This window comes from Nasonia vitripennis, chromosome 1, assembly GCF_009193385.2.
Source record: "Nasonia vitripennis strain AsymCx chromosome 1, Nvit_psr_1.1, whole genome shotgun sequence".
Lineage (NCBI taxonomy): Eukaryota > Metazoa > Arthropoda > Insecta > Hymenoptera > Pteromalidae > Nasonia > Nasonia vitripennis.
Genome location: NC_045757.1, coordinates 7,458,396 through 7,476,721, shown reverse-complemented (window position 1 = coordinate 7,476,721; position 18,326 = coordinate 7,458,396). Strand labels below are relative to the sequence as shown.

The 18,326-nt window shown below is 44.7% G+C and overlaps 3 protein-coding genes across 8 annotated transcripts in view; 2 read left to right on the top strand and 1 right to left on the bottom strand.

The window, feature by feature from the left end:
• LOC100121596 (CUGBP Elav-like family member 4) overlaps nucleotides 1-18,326 on the top strand; it is a 566,446-nt gene that overhangs the window by 40,007 nt on the left and 508,113 nt on the right. For 2 of the 4 annotated variants that reach the window (XM_031930131.2, XM_032596158.1), the window contains 5 exons: nucleotides 12,554-12,816; nucleotides 12,886-13,206; nucleotides 13,273-13,623; nucleotides 13,698-14,334; nucleotides 14,402-14,914. The exons of the other annotated variants lie outside the window; for them this stretch is intronic. In XM_031930131.2, coding sequence (XP_031785991.2) covers nucleotides 12,554-12,816; nucleotides 12,886-13,206; nucleotides 13,273-13,623; nucleotides 13,698-14,334; nucleotides 14,402-14,817 — 1,988 coding nt within the window. In that variant the 3' untranslated portion in view covers nucleotides 14,818-14,914. Of the gene's footprint in view, nucleotides 1-12,553; nucleotides 12,817-12,885; nucleotides 13,207-13,272; nucleotides 13,624-13,697; nucleotides 14,335-14,401; nucleotides 14,915-18,326 lie in introns of those variants that run through there. 4 annotated transcript variants of the gene reach the window in all.
• LOC100116170 (farnesol dehydrogenase) lies at nucleotides 6,374-8,774 on the bottom strand. Of its 3 annotated transcripts, none has more exons than XM_032596175.1 (6): nucleotides 8,644-8,774; nucleotides 7,890-8,557; nucleotides 7,602-7,767; nucleotides 7,375-7,501; nucleotides 7,184-7,313; nucleotides 6,374-7,103 (listed from the first exon to the last, which is right to left on the bottom strand). In XM_032596175.1, exons 2-6 carry the CDS (start codon nucleotides 8,019-8,021, stop codon nucleotides 6,915-6,917), a joined length of 744 nt encoding a protein of 247 aa, XP_032452066.1. In that variant the 5' UTR covers nucleotides 8,022-8,557; nucleotides 8,644-8,774; the 3' UTR covers nucleotides 6,374-6,914. The 3 variants fall into 3 exon arrangements, with proteins under 3 accessions (XP_032452066.1, XP_003426019.1, XP_016837551.1); XM_003425971.5 differs by lacking the exon at nucleotides 8,644-8,774 and having other exon boundaries at nucleotides 7,890-8,124; nucleotides 8,483-8,558; XM_016982062.3 differs by lacking the exon at nucleotides 8,644-8,774 and having other exon boundaries at nucleotides 7,602-7,783; nucleotides 7,890-8,075.
• LOC100116242 (glucose dehydrogenase [FAD, quinone]-like) lies at nucleotides 15,159-17,549 on the top strand. The gene is made up of 4 exons (XM_001600725.5): nucleotides 15,159-15,540; nucleotides 15,621-15,929; nucleotides 16,006-16,354; nucleotides 16,437-17,549. The coding sequence occupies exons 1-4, from the start codon at nucleotides 15,292-15,294 to the stop codon at nucleotides 17,429-17,431; spliced, it is 1,902 nt and encodes a 633-aa protein (XP_001600775.2). The 5' UTR covers nucleotides 15,159-15,291; the 3' UTR covers nucleotides 17,432-17,549.

Here is an 18,326-nt window from a genome sequence, read left to right as displayed (position 1 = left end):
GTGTGTGGGTGAGACTAAGGAAACGTTTGGTATACTGAACAGTGGGTAACAAGAGTTCGGTGTCATTGTTATCGGTGCTGGTAGTCAGTAGTTTAATCAGGTGAGAAATAGGTTTGCGTTAGTCTGCTTTTTTAATGTCCAGATGTTCGACAGATACTTTGAATGTAAAGTAGTTCATGTAGTGTTGTCGTATAATTTGTTTCGTCAACGGGTGTGATGATGTTATAAAGTTTGGATGGAAAAAAGAATGCATTAAACGTCAAACCAGATCCTGATTAAATAAATAGTGTATTTTCTTCTCGATAAACTTATGCTATTCTCGTAATAACAAAATCTATACCTTAAGAACTCGCATATTACAGATGTAATTTTCTTGAATAGCGTTGATAATAAATCCAAGATGTGTAGAAATATTTACGAATCCGGCCATATGGCAACTTTTCTATTGATCACGACTATAATTGTCATAGTGCAATCCCAAGTTAGGGTATTACTGATGACCAGTGGATGACCGTGCCTTATTTTCTGCAAAAATTTAATACGTTTTATGTAATCAACGATTACATTTTTTTATGTATCAAAAGTTTTTGAATAATTTTGTAAAATTACCTCGCATTTTGGACCTTCGTTACCAATGAATTCGGCGCATAAATAAGCATTTTTAAAGTTACTTGTGTGCGTGCAACGCGTGTCATTAGAAACACGCACGTTCCATATTTTTTCACTATCTAATTTAGATACTGTAAGAATCTGATCTTCATAGTTGCCTTGAGAAAGAACATTAGGCTAATTAACTCTGGATAAAGCAAGGTCATTGTCTATATCAAGTACTTCTTTTAACTGAATAAATCAACAAGTAATAATTAAGAAAAATAGTTATGATATGAAATTTTACATTTATATCAGATTTTTATCTTTATAATAACTATATTTGGAGCACTTAAGTCATAATCAGTTTTTGATGGGTCTTAGTAATGTATGAGCTCTTTGACTTGTTTTGTCTTATCGCCAACCTTAACTGTGAATCGCGTGAGCTATAAGCGGATAGCCGTTCGTATCAATCACACAATGGGCAACGGCAATTACAGTTTTATCATCAAGAATAGCAGCATTGCAAAACAAATCGCCGTTTTTTTCTAGTGATACCAAGTTAGAAACTTTTTCAGCAGAACCTAAATATAAACCGGAGAATCGTACATTATAAAATAATATATGATATCAAATATCTCTGTTTCATAGAAAAATGTAAAAATATTAAACTTGACATATCTGTGTAGGCTAAAACAGCAATCACAATACCCACTAGAACACTTTGAGCTATGTAGCTACCTATCTTCTGCTTTACACTTGTACGATTACGAGTGGATAATAATGGAGACTAAGATGTCTATGAAAGAAACTGCAGCCTTTTATATTCATTAAAAAAAAATTATTTCGAAATCTATTTCGGAATAATAGTGAATGTTGTCCCATCTAAAAAGTATTGTATTTATATACGTGCTATGGCAGAGAAGTTTTCTCAAAAAATTTACATGTTATCTTTGCGTTCTAGTTGAAAAAGAGCAGGCTCATTTTAAATTCTTTGACTTTTTAAGTCAGTTTTTTCATACAAAGTTTTTCGATGAGTCAATAATTTTAAAGAACAATGAATCTAAGAATAATACTAAATGTATCTAGTTTAGTTGTATTTTATGGTACATTAAGGCATATTCCAGGTTTTTTATCAACCAGATAAAGATAAAGTATAAGATGACTAAAATTTATGTTCTGATCATTCATTTCTATTAAATCTATTTACGAAATTATTTTTCAACTATGGAAAATCTTTAACAGCTATATCTTTATTATAGCGTTCATTCATTGCATCCTCGATGAAGTTTATCCACGATGAAACTCTTGTGAAAATTGTAGGATGGTTTTCTAAACCGCAAGGTGTTGATATAGAACTTACTATACCAATTACTGTATTATGAATGACCATTGGGCTACCACTGTCACCCTGTAGAATGAATATACATTTTTTTAATATTATAATTTTGATTTCTAACTAAATAGATAATTATGAATATAATTACATTGCAAGTTCCGTAAAGTTCGTCATCATTACGTGGAACAGAGGCGCATATGTGATTTATTGTATCTGCAATAATGTTAGTGTTTCTATAACCACATACAAGTCGGGAGAATTCAAAGGAGGTAAATTCACTATGCGAACATTCGGGCTATTTATGACATCAAGTTTCGTCTTTAACTGCTCAAAAAATAGTAAAACTAATCAATAATTGGTGTTACCTAAAGCAATAATAATTTTTCTAAAAATGTGCTTACCTTTAACACTGCAATATCATACATAAAGAATAGTTTAATGGACCTGTTGTAGGACCTGATAAGGCTTGTACGTGAATATTGGAACACATATTTTAGCCTTGTATATAAGAATTATATACTAGTTTATTCGGCAAAATTTTACAAAAACTACATGACAATTTCCGTAAGCAAGTGATGCGTTGTATTTACATTTATATTATTGTATCCTTTATTGCAATCTTAGACTGTCGACTTCTTTGACAACTGCGTAAACTATATGAACCATTAAAAATAGCGAAAAACGTGACATTTCCAACGTTAAAACGCAGTTCCCAAGAAAAAATACTTCGCGTATCATACGACGGTCCCCTCAAAGTCCAAGCCCCGCGAACTTCTAACGAGAAGTTACCTCGACTAACGCAATCCAGCATCGCAAACAACTCGGCGCTACACTTCTCGCTTTTAAGTATAGAGCCACAACCCCGCGTCCAGTGTCCCTTCGGACCGTCCGCTCTCTCATCTATTACACGCTCTCGAGCCTTTTCGGCGCTAGAATCTCACTCACACACGCGCGCAGTGTAGCGAAAGGGTAGTAAGGGTTATCCTGGTGTGGCTCACAGGGAAACAAAGAAGGCGGCCCAGGAAGCGAGGGCAGCGGCGGCTCACAATGGCACAGTTAGGGTTACAAGCTTCTTGACGAGTTGCCAAGTTTCGAGGCGGCGGCAGCATCGTAGACGCGACTGTGCGGGCGGCGGCGGCGGCCTTTGTAGCTGCTGGGCGAAAGCGAAAAATGGTAGTTAGGGGATCGTCGCCGCCCGGCGTTGAAAATTTCAAGGGAGAGAGAAAGAATGAGAGATTTTGGCTCGCGGGTCAGAGCTGGGAAATACAAAAAACATCGACGGGGGAAAGGCGTATTATTCATGCGCGGACGAGAGCTACACTGCGATGGCTAATTCCGCCCAGCAAGCTCTCTCTGTATTGTGTATATATCGTTATGGCAAGATTGAAGATATAAATTATAAACGAGCTTTCATGGCTCGCTTTAATATCGGAGATATTAACCGTTTTAATTCGGTTCTTTGTGCGGGAGAGAGAGAGAGAGAGAGAGAGAGAGAGAGAGAGAGAGGAGTAGTCGCCAAATTGCCGTCTTCGTGACAAAGTGCCATACCTTTGACTTTCGGGAATAAATTTCTTCGTGTAAGAGTTATGTCGGTAATAACAATGAACGCGGAGAATCGCTACTATTTTATCCCACTCCCCTGACGACGTCAAGGATTACACACGAGAGATTTATTAGGGTCTCCCACTCTCCCTCTCTCCCTCCCTTCATTTTCGCGGATATTAAAAATTCAAATTTGAAAAAAATCGCCTCCTCTATCCGGAAAAGCGCGCTCGCCAACTTGTGAACCTGGGCGTGAGAATCGTCAAACGAAAAATCAGCGAGGGACACACACACAAAAGAAATGCCTCGCTTGCGCGAATCAAAAAGGCCTGTTCTCTCTCTGGTATAGCCGTCGGCGGTTCTCGCGCGAGCGTTCGAAACGCTGCCAATGAAGCGAAACCGAGCAAGGGACTTGGCATTGAGAGAAAGGCTCTCTCTCTCTCTCTCTCTCTCACCTGGAGGTGCCGGAAACGAGCCAGAGATCGCGCACGGCGATATTCCGAGCCGCCCGAGATAAATACTCCAGGCGACACGGAGAGCCTGTGTGACGCGCCGCGTGTTCGAGATGGTCCGAATTGAATGTTTGAATGTCAACTCGAGCGTGCGAGTACTTTATCTTGTTTCGCGAGAGTGAGAGGGTGCGCGGGAGATCGAATGCAGAGAGAGAGAGAGAGAGAGAGAGAGAGAGAGAGAGGAGGATGGGATTTTTGCTCTCCGTGCTAGCTGCCAGCAGCGGTGAGATAGAGAGTCTTTTGATGTAGAACTACGATAGAGAGGCGAGTTTGTTTTTAGGGTATACAGCGCGAAGCGAATGTGTTTACGCGCTGCTTCATGACGGATTATTGCGTATGGCTTTCTTTTTTCGACGTCGTCAATCCTCGTTCGAAACGTATTGAGAATTCGAGTGGGAAATTCAAACGCATGGAAATTCTGGTTTTGAGGTTATGTTCGAAAACGCGTTTACTTTTGTTTTCGAGTCACACGCCACCTAGCGGTCCCCGATGTAAAAGCACCAAATCCAATAGAGCAAAACGAAGTCAACTTAACTAGATTTAGGAAAAGGGTACAGGTTACAAATCCCATCATATCAGCTACAGCCCCTCGAGATCGTCTTGGAAACATCGAGAGAAGCGCCGGAGTCTCGTGCCAAATCATGCCAGCCAGCCAGGCGAAACAAAATGAAAACACTCGAAATTAGCCAGAAAATCAGTTAGCCGCGCACGGGGGGCAGCTCGCGGACAGATGCTCCGCGTTTCCGAGACCTATCCGCAAGCGGCGCACGTATAACCGAGGCCGCCGCCGCGACGGAGGGTGAGCGAAGCGAAGACGAACGAGAGGAGACTTAGCCGCCGCGACCGCTTGGCAATGATCGCAGGCGGCGCGACGATTCGGACGACGACGACGACGACGACGCCCATTAAGCGACACGTGTCCCGCTATCTTGAGACTATCCGGCCTATAGCCGTTTCTCTTGGATTTATAAGGGTTCGGGTGGCCTGGAAGTTTTTGGCTGGAGCCTGGCTCAGCTGCTGCAGCCGATTGCGTTATACCGTTCGAGCACTTAGCGATATTACATACTAATGAGCTGATTGTACATCAAGGCAAAGCATTTATATTATGATCTAGAAAACGTTATTGTACGGAATCCTTAACGGAGCGTTAACCTCCTCGACAATCCAGTACAGAAAACAGTAGAAGCCGAAGAGAATAGTCGCCTCGGAAAATTGGTCCTCCGACGAAAAAAGGAGCCTCGTCCTCCGAGGATTCGCTTATACCTTCAGCCCGTGCTTTTACATGAGAGCAGTCCTCTCTTTCCCCGCAAGGTAAATACGCGCCATTTGTCACCCCTCACCCCCTCTCTGCCTTTCTAGCAGCAGAAGCAGTGCTGGTCTCGAGAAAGAGAGCAATGGGCGGCTAACAACTTCCACGAGCGCACTTTTCCCGCGGGAGTCTCGAGCTCGCTCGAAACGACGATGAGTATTCGCTGCTGCTTCTTATCGCGAGCGTAGGCTGCGCCGCTGCGTCTTTTTACTGACTACAAAGCAGGCGGCGTTAATGCGATGAGTTTGTATGGAACGACTATCGTTAACATTCGCGGAAACAATCGATGTGCTGGGCAGGTGTACATAATGACTGAAGGGGGAGTCGTAAAAAGAAGCACGCTTATGGCAACGCGACAGAGACAGCGAGCAATTTTTCTTTAGTGCCCGGCTGTAACGGCTAATAGGTCGTAACAGAAGCCTCCCCTTTCTTCCTCTCTATTTTGTTACATATTCTTCCGAGAAGCATAAAGTCACCGCTGCCGCAATCATATCTCAAAGTCCCGCCACACGGAGAACTTATACAAGAGTGAGAGAGAAAAAATTATATTTGCCATTTCTATTCACTTAATAAAGCAGCTCTAGGGCTCAAATTAATGCGGCGATCCCTTCGTCTTCCCTGTCTCTCATCTTTACTGCTCCTCCGAGAGTCTCCTCGAAGACCGAGTCTTTCATATGTATGAAAGCGTCACGCCGCGTGGCAGAATTATCGTCGCCGGGTATAGAGCGCACGAGGAAAGAGGGCTCCGAGCGGACCTCCTCTCTCGCGTGACCTTGAATTATTTGCCAACGTGAGTCACGAGCGCCGCGACGCCACGTGCCGTCTCACCCCCGAAAAGTCGACTGGCTCTGCGGTTAGCTAGGGCTGTTCCATATAGAGAGGTTATATACGTATGTGTGTGTGTGTGGGTGCGGAGGGAAGCAACTGTACTGTGGCTTGGCTTTGAGGCGGATTTCGAGGGTGTGCTTCGTTTTCTTTTCTCCTCGCTTGGCTTTTTGTAATTTCACGCGAGGCTGTGGCTCTTTTGACTTTGGGATTGATTCGAAGCGCGAAAAAATGTGCGATAAACGAGAGATAATAGACTGATGATTCGAGGTTGATTTATTCGAATCGATGAGTAAATACCTACTGCTTGTGTAAATGGTATGCATAATCGTATTCTCCCTCTCGAAATGACTGCGTAATGATCAGGCTCATTGTGTTTTTTAGCTTGTTCTTTGTTCTTACCGTTTCGTGCATAACGTCTTTTGTTGTGATACCCTTGCTCACATTCACCTTGCTGCAACGCATTGTACCGTAATGTTTTGTTATGATTGCGTCAGCTCTGAGACTAAAGATAATTCGTTAAAAATGTACTTGTCATTGAGAAACACCGAAATCATAGTCATCGATGGTTGAATGAAATGTATGCGTGAATCAGTCTGTGCTATTTTTGTCCTCACTTTCGTAAATTATAGTATTTTCGAATCCACATGACAAGTGCTTTTTGTATCACGTTTATTATTTGAGTATTCATTTATTTATTATTTTTTTTTTGATAAATTTTCGTTTGTTTAACCAGCTTATCTACGTTAAGTATTCAGCATAAAGCATGTGCTAATTTTCAAAACTATAATTTAAAAGATTATTTATAGTAGTCGTTCATATGTCGAATGCTGAGCTCAGGAATGTGCACATGCGGTTTCGTCCCAATCACATAAACAATCGCGTCGGCTACGTCTTCCGAATTAAGCGCCGGAGATACTTCAAGCATGCTTGGATCTGCCCCCGCGACATCGAAAAACTCAGTTTTCACTACTCCTGGGCTAATGTGCTAAAAAGCCAGTAACCAATGAATCAATTTCAAAAATAAAAATTCAGTATTGATGAAAAAGTAATTGTTATATATAATACTGTAAAACGAATTGGATAATCGCGTAGTTCGTCCTTCATTGTTTCTGTGAGCGCACGCACGGCGAACTTGGTGGCCGGATAAACGTTGAAATAGAATTTTTCAATGTACGCTACTCTGTGGCCTAAGATGCTAAAAAGAATATTGAACTCAATGAAGAAAATAATAATATCAACTTAATCGCAATCAATACCTGCCGACGTTTATTATGTGTCCTTCCTGTTTACTTTCCTTCATCAAGTTAACAGCCTGCCTTGTGCAGTATAACAGGCCCACTATATTTAGATCGATGATCTTCTTCAGTTCCTCACTACTCAAGTCTAAATTCATCAAGAGCATAAGAAAAAACAATTAATCAGTTTTGTAACACGATAAAATGCCAACGTCCAAACGTGAAAAACCAAAAATAAAGAATAATACCCGTAGTCGCTCCTTTGGTCATTCCTCCGGCGTTATTAACCAGCACGTGCACGCTTCCGAATTTATTCTTAATATAATCGAAGACTTTGATGACATTATCTTCCTTCGTTACATCACACTCGACTGCGTGAAACTTTCCCTTTTCTTGAACGTTTTTCATACCTTCCTGCACGACATTAAAACTGTGAAATATGAGTTTCATTGAACGTCGTTTTTGTTGAATTAAAAATCCTGAACTTCAACAAGAACCACTTGAAATCTTTAATAGCAAAATTTCTTTATTCTTACATCCATCTTAGCCTTTCTCCTGGCCAATCCAACGACGACCATACCATGTCGCACTAGAGCCTCAGCCGTGAGCAGTCCTATTCCAGCAGAAGCTCCCGTGACCACGGCGACTTTTCCCATCCAACGATCCATCTCTTAACACAGTGTACTCGTTTCTGAACTGCTACAAGCGTTCTGAGATTTGGTTTCGAGTCTCGCACGGGAATAAACCGTTGATAAGCTATTTTTTTTCCATCTAACACTTTGCAATTATCACTGATGTCTGTTATCATTGCGTAATGGTAAGTGGTCCGATAATTAGATATTATACGCTTGTCTGTGATTCATGATTGACGGAATGACTACAAGGTCGTTAAAGTTATACATGTGAATAACGCCTAAACGATCTCTTCCGTACCGACGTTTCCAATCATAACTCGATGTTCTCCAGCGAAAGGTCATCGTTACGCAATGCAATTACCAAAATCCATTAACTCGGATCTCCGATTTATAAAAAAAAGGTAAAAGAAAAAGAAACTAAAGCAGCCCCGCGCGCAATCCTCGCCATTACCGCGACAATCAACATTCAAATTCAAACTACTCCGAGCGCTTACCGCATCCAATCCTCATTTGGAGGCCGCCTCCTCCGCAAATCCGATTATCTTCTTAATTAAAACGTTCCTCCTCCTCTACGAAAAGAAAAAGAAAAGAAAGTAGCAGCAGTAGCGACTTAGCCTCAGGCTCTTACTCTACTCCAAGCACGCTTACTATATACCGAATTTTCCGTGTCAATGACGCGGTATCATCGTCATCCTCGGAGAGCGTCCCGCTCGGAATTAATTCTAGCCAGCAATTTTGTGCGCGCGAGTCGGAAATGGCATTTCTCCGCGGCGGCGCATCGACACGCAACTGCCGTCGTCGTCGCGAGGTAATGAAGTCGCTCTCTCACTTTAGGGGGGGGGGGGGTAATTTTGTTCGCGCGCGCGCAGCCGTGATCGTTTTGCCTTTTAATTTGCATTAAGCCCGTTTAAGAGGTTTGCTGATGAGTTGGTTCGCGCATGTGGATGTATTTCAGTCGCGCAATTTCCGCTGCATTTAAATAAATGGAACTGACGAGTCGACTCTCTCTCGCGCTCTGCAGGGATGAATTTATCATTCGCTGGAAAGGATGCTTTTAATCGAGTTCGTTTTTTTGGACGGTTACGTGCTGACGCGCGGTTTTCTTCGTCGTTTCTTGCCATGAGTATATCGATACGTCACTTATACGAGTGTCGATTAAATGATGACTTTGATCAAAAATTCAATCACTTCGAAGCCACCTCAAACTTTCCATTGAAAAGCGTATTTACCGAAGAACTTCTTTTTCAATAGCGTTGATTGAAAAAAAGGGTGAAAAATCTCGGATGAAAAACTCTGCAAAAATGTTTTCCGCATTCAAAAAAGCACGCACACTCCGTACAAGGCGAGCATCCACCGCGGTTTCGTCCCCTCGCGCACTAAAGTAAAGTGCCCGCCATTGAGGCTGATTTTTATTCAAGAGACAGCTCGCCCGTGGCTCCGCTCCGCGACGGGGGGCTTTAACTCCTAAATGTATGTCGAAAGTTTAGTCCCCGAGATTTTTAATGTCCCCGCGTGCGCTCGCTCGCGAGAAGGGAAATATAAAAATAAGTCTCAGGTCCAGGTAAGTCATTAAGACCCGCGCGCCTCAAACTTCCTCCGCGGGTTGCGCGTAGCGTTACGCTTCTCCGCGGAATAATAATCCACTACGCGAAATTCGACAATCGTTGGCGGCAGCGAGGGAAAAAGAGGGAAAACAAAGAGAGAGCCCTCTTTCTAATCTCCTCGAAAATCCAAGCGCTGTACGTATTCCGCGCGTAAAGCGTCGAGCGCGAAAAAAGCAGCAGCGGCAGCAGCCGGTGTATAAGAGCTTCTTCCGGGGTCGCATCTGCGCCCTCTGTCTCTTAAAAGGCGCGCATTATACACCTCGGCAAAAGGCCTCGAGACCCCCCTCGCCTGTGTTTTGCATATTTCAATTTCCTCTCTCTCTTTCTCTTTCGCGCGTGCGCGCGAATTTACATACACGCGCGCTCTTTTCTCGAATCCATTTCGCCCAGGGACGTGTGCGCGAGCGAGAGAGTGTGTGTGTGTGTGTGTGTGTGTGTGTGTGTGTGTCTGATTTCTCGAGGTACCCTTTTCGCGCGCGATAATTATCCGTGAAGCCGACTACGTTCTCAGCTCTTACACGGGGCTGCTTTTTTCTTGAATATTCATGCGAGCCACGCCGCCTTTTACGCGGATGATGCCGCCGCCGCTGCCGCGTTAATGTGGCCTGGGCTTAAGACGTTTAACTCGAGAGTGGAAGTATGCGGTGTATAAACGACGCTTTTCCCCCCCAGGAATCTTTCGTAGCTTTTAGCCTGTTTATAATAAAGAAAGCTCGCTCGCTCTCGCGCATTTGAATTTTAATATAAAACACGCGTGCGATATGCCGCCCCGGCACAAGCGCGCGGCGCATCATAGAGCTCTCGATTTATATGCAAAAATCAGTAATTGCAGTGTCTCGTCCAGAGAAAGGAAAAAATTTCTCCGTTTTCCATTTCTCGCTCCAGCAGCAGCGGTATTAACCCGAGTTCCTATTATAAAAGTCATTTCGCGGCCCTCGCTCTGCTCCTGTCCATTCGAAGCCTACTCGCCGAGGCCGACAGTAGCTCTATGGCGCATTTCAATTTTCGCCGCGGCGGCCGAGAGATGCAAATTCCAGAGCTGCCGGCAGCAGCAGCAGCGAGCTTAGACCTCCTCCCTTGCGTCTCGCCTCAATTCATTAGGAAGCCGAAGGAAGGAAGAGGAGCTGCTGCTGCTGCCCCAGCATCCCCTGGGTACTGCCTCTGCTCTGCTATCGGGACCGATTTCCCTCTCTCTCTAGTCTGCGGAGGAGCTGCTGTATCGCGTAGGCCGGGGATTCCTCAATTTTAGCCGAGGGGAGCGAGTTCCCTCCTTGGGGAGCTGCAGCAGATCGAATTGGGGATTTTTGCTGCGCTGTTGCCGTGCTGCCGCTGATTATTATTTTCGCGTGCGCCGTGGTCTGCTCGTGTTTTTGCTGCTGCCTCTATTGCGAAATTCATTTGGCGCCCAAGCGCAGTTTTGGCCTGACTCTCTCTCTCTCTCTCTCTCTCTCTCTCGGGGGGATGATGCTTGCGAGCGACCTACAAAAATTTGACATTTTTTTTACGGCTCTCTATCGTTATTCAAGCGCAGAGCATTCTTTTTTGTACGAGCGTGATTGCGTTTTTTATTTTCGTGCTCGTATACGTACGAGGAAATGCCACGTCCCTGAGAGCAAATAGCCCGCCGGCGTCCCGACCAATTTGCAGTCACAATATATAATACATAAGGACATAAACTCTCTCGCACACACACACACACACACACACGGAGGATTGGCGCATAAGTCAGGCTATGAAGGCCCGTCAGCGCGCAGACAGCTAGAACAACGAACTCGGCTCAAAATGAGCGTGAGCGAGACGAGCAAATCTCTCTCCTCTCTCCTCTCTGTCCCGTTGTATCGATCGCACGTCATAAAATTCAACTTATGACTTGGACGCTGTCCAGTGACTGGTGTATTAGTCGTCGGCGTTGCCTCTCGTGAATAAAACTGCTCTCCGACCCCGCACCACCGACTTTCTCTCTCTCTCTCTCTGAGCCTCTATGTATAGCCTATACGCTTCTCTCTCTCTCTCTCTCTCTCTCTCTCTCTCTCTCTCTCTCTCTCTCTCTCTCTCTGCGTGTGTGTGTGGAGGATTTTTGAATGCGTTTGCTCGTCATTGGATTTTGATTTAAAATAGACAACGTCCGACAAAGTTCTCCATCGGACTTGTTGGACGATTTAAATTTAGTCAGAATTTATACGTATTGATTTTGTGTAATTCTGGAGGTATTTGATGGCTCGTTCGATTTGTATCAGCGCGAAATATATATGATCAATCTAGAGCGAAAGCAAGTGATGTTGATCTGGTTACTGATTTTTCATCTTCTCTGATTTATTAGCGCTCGAGTTAATGTTGGTCAATACATTTCATGAGAACATTGCGACAATATAAGGATAAATGCGATATTACGGCTTTTATTTTTCAAGTGAGCTGAAAGTTGTTGCGTAAATGTCCGGATTGTTTGTCGATGCAAGCTGCACATCATTGCTTTGTCGCAGAGAGTCAATACATTCAACATACGATTGGTAAAATGCGTCAAAACAAATCATCGATCAAAGAAAAATTCCTTTCTATTCGATTTTCATTTTTTTTTAATTGCATATTTATTTCAAATAAACTTTCATAACACGTACACGTCTGTCACGATGTCAATTAATTTTTGCAGTAGCAATTTTTTATACGCAAAACGACACTCTATATGGTTAATTACGACGGTTATTCAGATGTATTCTATTCATTACTAAAAATACGTTGTAATCAACAATGTGTGCCACTTAACGAAAATAAACCTATCAAGCATAATAATTTCGCGCAACGATAACCGACACGTGTGCCAAGTAATCGGACGAAACTCTCGATTATCGGGTGGTCACTCAAAATGCCAGATACCCTCTACGTGCGAGAAAAGTAAAATAATGTATTCTACTTGAGGAAAAAATTTTGCGTTAAGAATTCATTCTCGTATTCGTGACCTCGAAGTAAGGATGACTTGGACTCCAGCGGATCACGGGAGCTTCTGCGGAGCCTACTCGTCGCTTGCCACCTGCCAACCGGACATCTTAGCGTACGTCGCTTTGCTCGTCCAGTTGCTTGGAGGTTCTTTGGACGAGAATTTCAGCGACGTCCGGAGACTCGGAGGTAGTAAAGGAGGTGAAAATGGTCCGTACGATTTCATCATCGTGGGAGCCGGAGCTGCTGGTTGCGTTCTGGCGAATCGGCTGAGCGAGATTACCGATTGGAAGGTATGGTTTTTAGGCGTCAAAGTTTCAAGTAAAGCAGATCTATGAAACTCATGAAAAAAAAAAAATTAGATACTTTTGCTGGAAGCTGGTGAAGAGGAGCCGGCGATCGCGAACGTGCCAGGCATGTGTCGAATCCTGAAGTACAGCAGCGTGGACTATGCATACAAAACAGAACCGCAGCCGATCCTTGGCTGTCGGCGTGGCGAGAACCATTCGGACTACTGGCCTCGCGGTAAAGTCATGGGAGGCAGTAGTACCATCAACACCATGTGGTACGTTCGCGGTAACAAACAGGACTACGATGATTGGGCCAGCTTTGGTAATCCCGGGTGGAGCTACAACGAAGTGCTGCATTATTTTAAGAAGTGCGAGGACTGCCGCGACCCTGATGTAAGAGTTACATATAGTAATTTATTTTTAAAATGAAGAATCTAGTAATGAGTTATTACCGCGTAGATTCGAGCCGACTTTCCAGACAGTCATGGAATAGGTGGTTTTTTGACGGTCGAGCGTTTTCCTCATCAAGACCGTAACAGCAAGACTATTTTGAACGCTTGGAAGGAATTAGGCTTCAAGGAGATCGATTATAATTCCGGTTACACCCAACTCGGTACCTCTAGGCTTCAGTTCCACACGATTCACGGTGCCCATCAGACTGCTAATGGTGCCTACGTAAGACCCATTCGTGGCAAAAGACGCAACCTGTTTGTAAAGACCAAGTGCTTGGTTACCAGGATTGTCATCGATCCTGCATCCAAACGTGCTCTTGGTGTTGAATACATCGATCAGAATACCAACACGGTTCAGGTAAAAATATATCCAACAATTTTTGTCGATGTACTTATAAAAAATTGTAACGACACAATTATTCGTTGCTATAGTACGCTCACGCAAAGAAAGAAGTAATAGTGTCGGGTGGAGCCATAGAGTCTCCAAAATTGCTGATGCTCTCAGGTATAGGACCAGCGGAACACTTGCGAGAGGCCGGAATTCCATTGATGCAGAATCTACCAGTGGGCGCGAACCTTCAAGATCACCCAATGGTCTACCCCATACAGTTTAAAATGAGCGACGATGCCGCAACCTTCGCCAGTGTCGAGGATATGCAGGACGACTTGGTCTATTGGCTAAGCAGTCATGAAGGTCCTCTTTCAGGACTGGGTCTCATGGACACGGTCACTTACTACCAGACGTCCAACGAGAAGCTCAGAGGCGTACCAGACATACATTTCGGCTTCACAGGCTTTATTTCAGAGCCGCTTAATAATTACAGTTTTCATTATATACCCATGTCGTACTACAACGAGGTTAGATTGAGCACGACGCTGTTAAATCCAAAGAGCAGGGGACTCGTGAAATTGAACATCAGCAATCCTCTGGGTCATCCGCTGATTTACGCAAATTACCTTACTCACCCTCACGATATCAAGGTCCTGGTCGAAGGGGCGCACATGGCTAGAAAAATAGTCAATACCAGGAGCTTCAGAGAAAATGGCTTCATTCACATTACAACGCCAGGTACTGAGAATCAATCTTATACATCAATAAATTTTAGTTTCAATAACAAATTAATTTATTATTGTAGCCGAGGGCTGCGAAAACTTCCCCTTCGAAAGCACCGCTTACTTCGAATGCATGGCCGAGCACTACGTGACAACGGCTTTCCACCCATCAGGAACTTGCAGAATGGGACCTCGTGCGAATCCCTCCAGCGTCGTTGACGCCAGGTTGAGGGTTCACGGTGTCATTGGGCTGAGAGTCATCGATGCCTCGATCATGCCGACGTTGATCAGGGGCAACACATATGCACCTACACTCATGATCGCCGAAAAGGGTAGCGACATGATCAAACAGGACTGGTTGGGTCCACGCGCCGTAGTGATTCCTCGAGTACAGCCGAGTAGAACTACTCAAAATAGAATCCCTACAAGAAATCTAGGAAGTTTTATGGATACACTGCGGATGACGTCTGAGCGATTGTTAGCTCTGAGAGGGCCTTGATTATTATGGAATAAATGACTGTACACGGGAAAATTGTAAAAGAATGAGATCTTTGTAAATTATTGTATGAAAAATAAAAATATTTATTGAAAAATAATTGTTATTAAATTTTATAAAAAATTCATTTTCTTGTCGCGCATACAAAATTTTGTAATCCATGTTGGTAGTTTTTTTTCAAATATTATCTTGAGCCAACGATAAATATTATAACTCGATACTTTCGTAATTAAACGTAATCAACCGTATTTTAAAAACGATTTGGTAATCTCACTCTCTCGTAATGTCTTATCCATCACACTCCTACAAATTTCAATACGTGAGCGAACGCTATAGCTTTTTCACGTACGTGAGATATCGATACTCGTCCTATCTCCACAGCACAGGATAACAAACAAAAGCGTAAGCCAACTATACCATCGATCCATCATTCGGCACTAAATCGTTGGACCTCACAGTGAACGAACCTCTGCAAAAATGTACTGGGTTCCGGGTGACTACCTGGGCACGTGTACGGCGAGCCCTATGCTAAGTTCGTGTCAGCCCCAGGTCTTAACTCTACTCCGACTAATCGTCCAACTTCTTGGCTACTCGTTCGACGATCACTTTAGTGACAAGTCCCGCCAAAATCCCAGCCCCGATGACGACTTCGACTTCGTGATTGTCGGAGCCGGTGCTGCCGGCTGCGTTCTGGCGAACCGTCTCAGCGAGGTGAAAAACTGGAAGGTAATGTTTCGATCCAAAGCCAAGCTACCGTCACTCCCCAAAACTCTCGGTTAGCCACGAATTCCTTTTCGGCCGTGTAGATACTGCTGCTGGAGGCCGGAGACGAAGAGCCGGCCGTAGCGAATGTCCCGGCGCTTGCCCGGATTCTGCGGCTCAGCAGCATCGACTACGCCTACCACACCCAGCCGGAATTCACGGGACTCGGGAACGTCTCGTACTACTGGCCCAGGGGCAGAGTCATGGGAGGCAGCAGCACGATAAATACCATGTGGTACGTGCGCGGCCACAAGCAAGATTACGACGACTGGGCGAGACTCGGCAATCCCGGATGGAGCTACGACGAGGTGCTGCCGTATTTCAAAAAGTCGGAGGATGCCAGGGATCCCGAAGTGAGTTACTGGGTCTTAAATCTCGAGACTTTAATTTCGATAGGAAGGGACGATTGAAACAACTTTATCGAATCAGGTGTTCACCCGCAGTCCCGAAACTCACTCGAGAGGCGGATACATGACTGTCGAGCGGTATCCTTACCAGGATAAGAATACGAAGATCATCAGAAATGCTTGGAGAGAAATGGGCTTCGCGGAGACTGACTACAACTCAGGTGTGCAGTTCGGGATGTCAAAACTGCAGTTTAACTCGATTCACGGAACTCACCAGAGTGCAAACGGTGCATTTTTGAGACCCATTCGCGGCAGTAGACCAAACCTTACGATTCGCACCAACTCCAAGGTCGTCAAAATTATCATCGATCCAGACTCCAAGAGAGTGGTCGGTGTGCAGTACCTCGATTCCAAATCGAGACTCATTTCAGGTAAGCAGTAGCAAAGCTCTCCAAAAGCAGTTAATGGTATGACAATGCATCTAATAAATAACCTTTTGCATAAATCTATCAGTGCTCGCCAAAAAGGAGGTGATCGTATCCGCTGGATCAGTCGAGTCGCCCAAGCTGCTTATGCTGTCGGGAATAGGACCAGCGGAGGAGTTGGTTCAGGCTGACATCCCACTCCTCAAAGATTTGCCTGTTGGTCGCAATCTTCTAGACCACCCAATCTTGTATCCGTTCACTTTCAAGCTCAATGAGCAGGCTTCCACCCTGGTCAGTGTCGACAAGATGCGCGACGACCTGATCTACTGGCTGAGCAGTCATCAGGGTCCGCTATCAGCAATTGGTTCGATGGATGCTATAGCCTACTACCAAAATTGTCAAAAATGTTTCGGACGAGCTGATATTCAATTTGGCTTCACGGGATTCATCTCCGAGATTGAAAAGAAGACCAGCGATCTGAAGTTCATACCTAGTTCGTACTACGACGAGGTCAAAGTGAGCCTGACACTTCTGACACCCAAGAGCCGAGGGATACTGACGCTTAACAAGACCGAGCCAGTCCTGGGCCAACCTCTGATCTACGCGAACTACTTAGGACATCCTCAGGACATGAAAACCATCCTCAGTGGGATTCGCGCCATGATCGGCATCACTCGGTCTACAACCCTCAGAGAAAACGGATTCGAGTACTCAACCGTCTCAGAACCTGGTTGCGAGAACCACGTCTTCGAAAGCGAGGAATACTTCAAGTGTCTCGTCAGGAAAACTTTAAATTCAGCCTTCCACATCGGTGGAACCTGTCGCATGGGACCCGTAGGTGACACTGATGCAGTCGTCAACCCGAGACTCCAGGTTCACGGTATCAATGGACTTCGAGTCATCGATGGTTCGATAATGCCGAGCCTACCTCGAGCCAACACCTACGCGGCGACCATCATGGTTGCAGAGAAAGGCAGCGACATGATCAAACAGGACTGGCTTCCCATTATGACGGCCACCTACAACTTGTGGGACTACCTCAGCAAGCCAAACGGACGCATCTACGTAGCTCAGTACTTCTGATTCATGTATCGACCCTTTGTTAATTCAAACCAACTCCGACTTTCCTCTAATCCCTCCCTTCTCATAATAACGAAAGAAAAAATAGAAAAGAATAAGAAAAAAAGAGAGAGAAAAAAAAGCATCAGCGAACTACTTAACATTTTACCCCAGCCGTACGTGCATAATCCTTATACTTTGCGAGAGGCCCGTGGATAGAGCAGCTCTTAGCTCGCGAAAGCTCACGTCCGTCTTAAATCCGCTTGGCTGCTTCGCGCAGGAGGCCTGCACGTATATAGCGCTTATCCGCCGATCGTCCGGTTTTTACGCGCCCGGGCGAAATATGAAGGATTCCCAGGGGCGAACGTGAGACTACTCGAGTTTATTGGCGCGACGTCGCGAGGAAGTATCGCTTTCGTGCGCGAAAAAGGAAAAAAGCAGCGCGACACCGGCGGGTCACGCGCTAATCCGCGATAGCTACGTGTAGTCTCGGCCGAATATTATAAATTCCACGAAACGGCTGAGGAGATAAGGGAAGCGTATATACAAGATAAGCCTACGAGTCTCGCGGGAGATTGTTGCTCAGCACGTTTTTTACGAATCCTCTAGATTATTGGATTAGTAATCATCAGTCGTTATTTCACGAGCGAGTGGAGCGATCGGTCAATGTCGAACAACTCGTCGTTGAGAATGAATGAACTCGGCGCTTCAATGATTCGCTCGATGGAAAGAAAGCGTAGCCTTTGGAAAAAAACGTCCTTCATCAAAATTCATACGCTCGCGCTAAGTGAAGCAGTTCCGCATGATTAATGTCCCCTTCCTCCCTCTCTCCCCTCTCTATCCCAGCGCGCAAATGAAGTCTCGTTATCAAGCACTTTACATAAGTTAGACTTCATTTCTCACGAATGCGTCAGGTAAA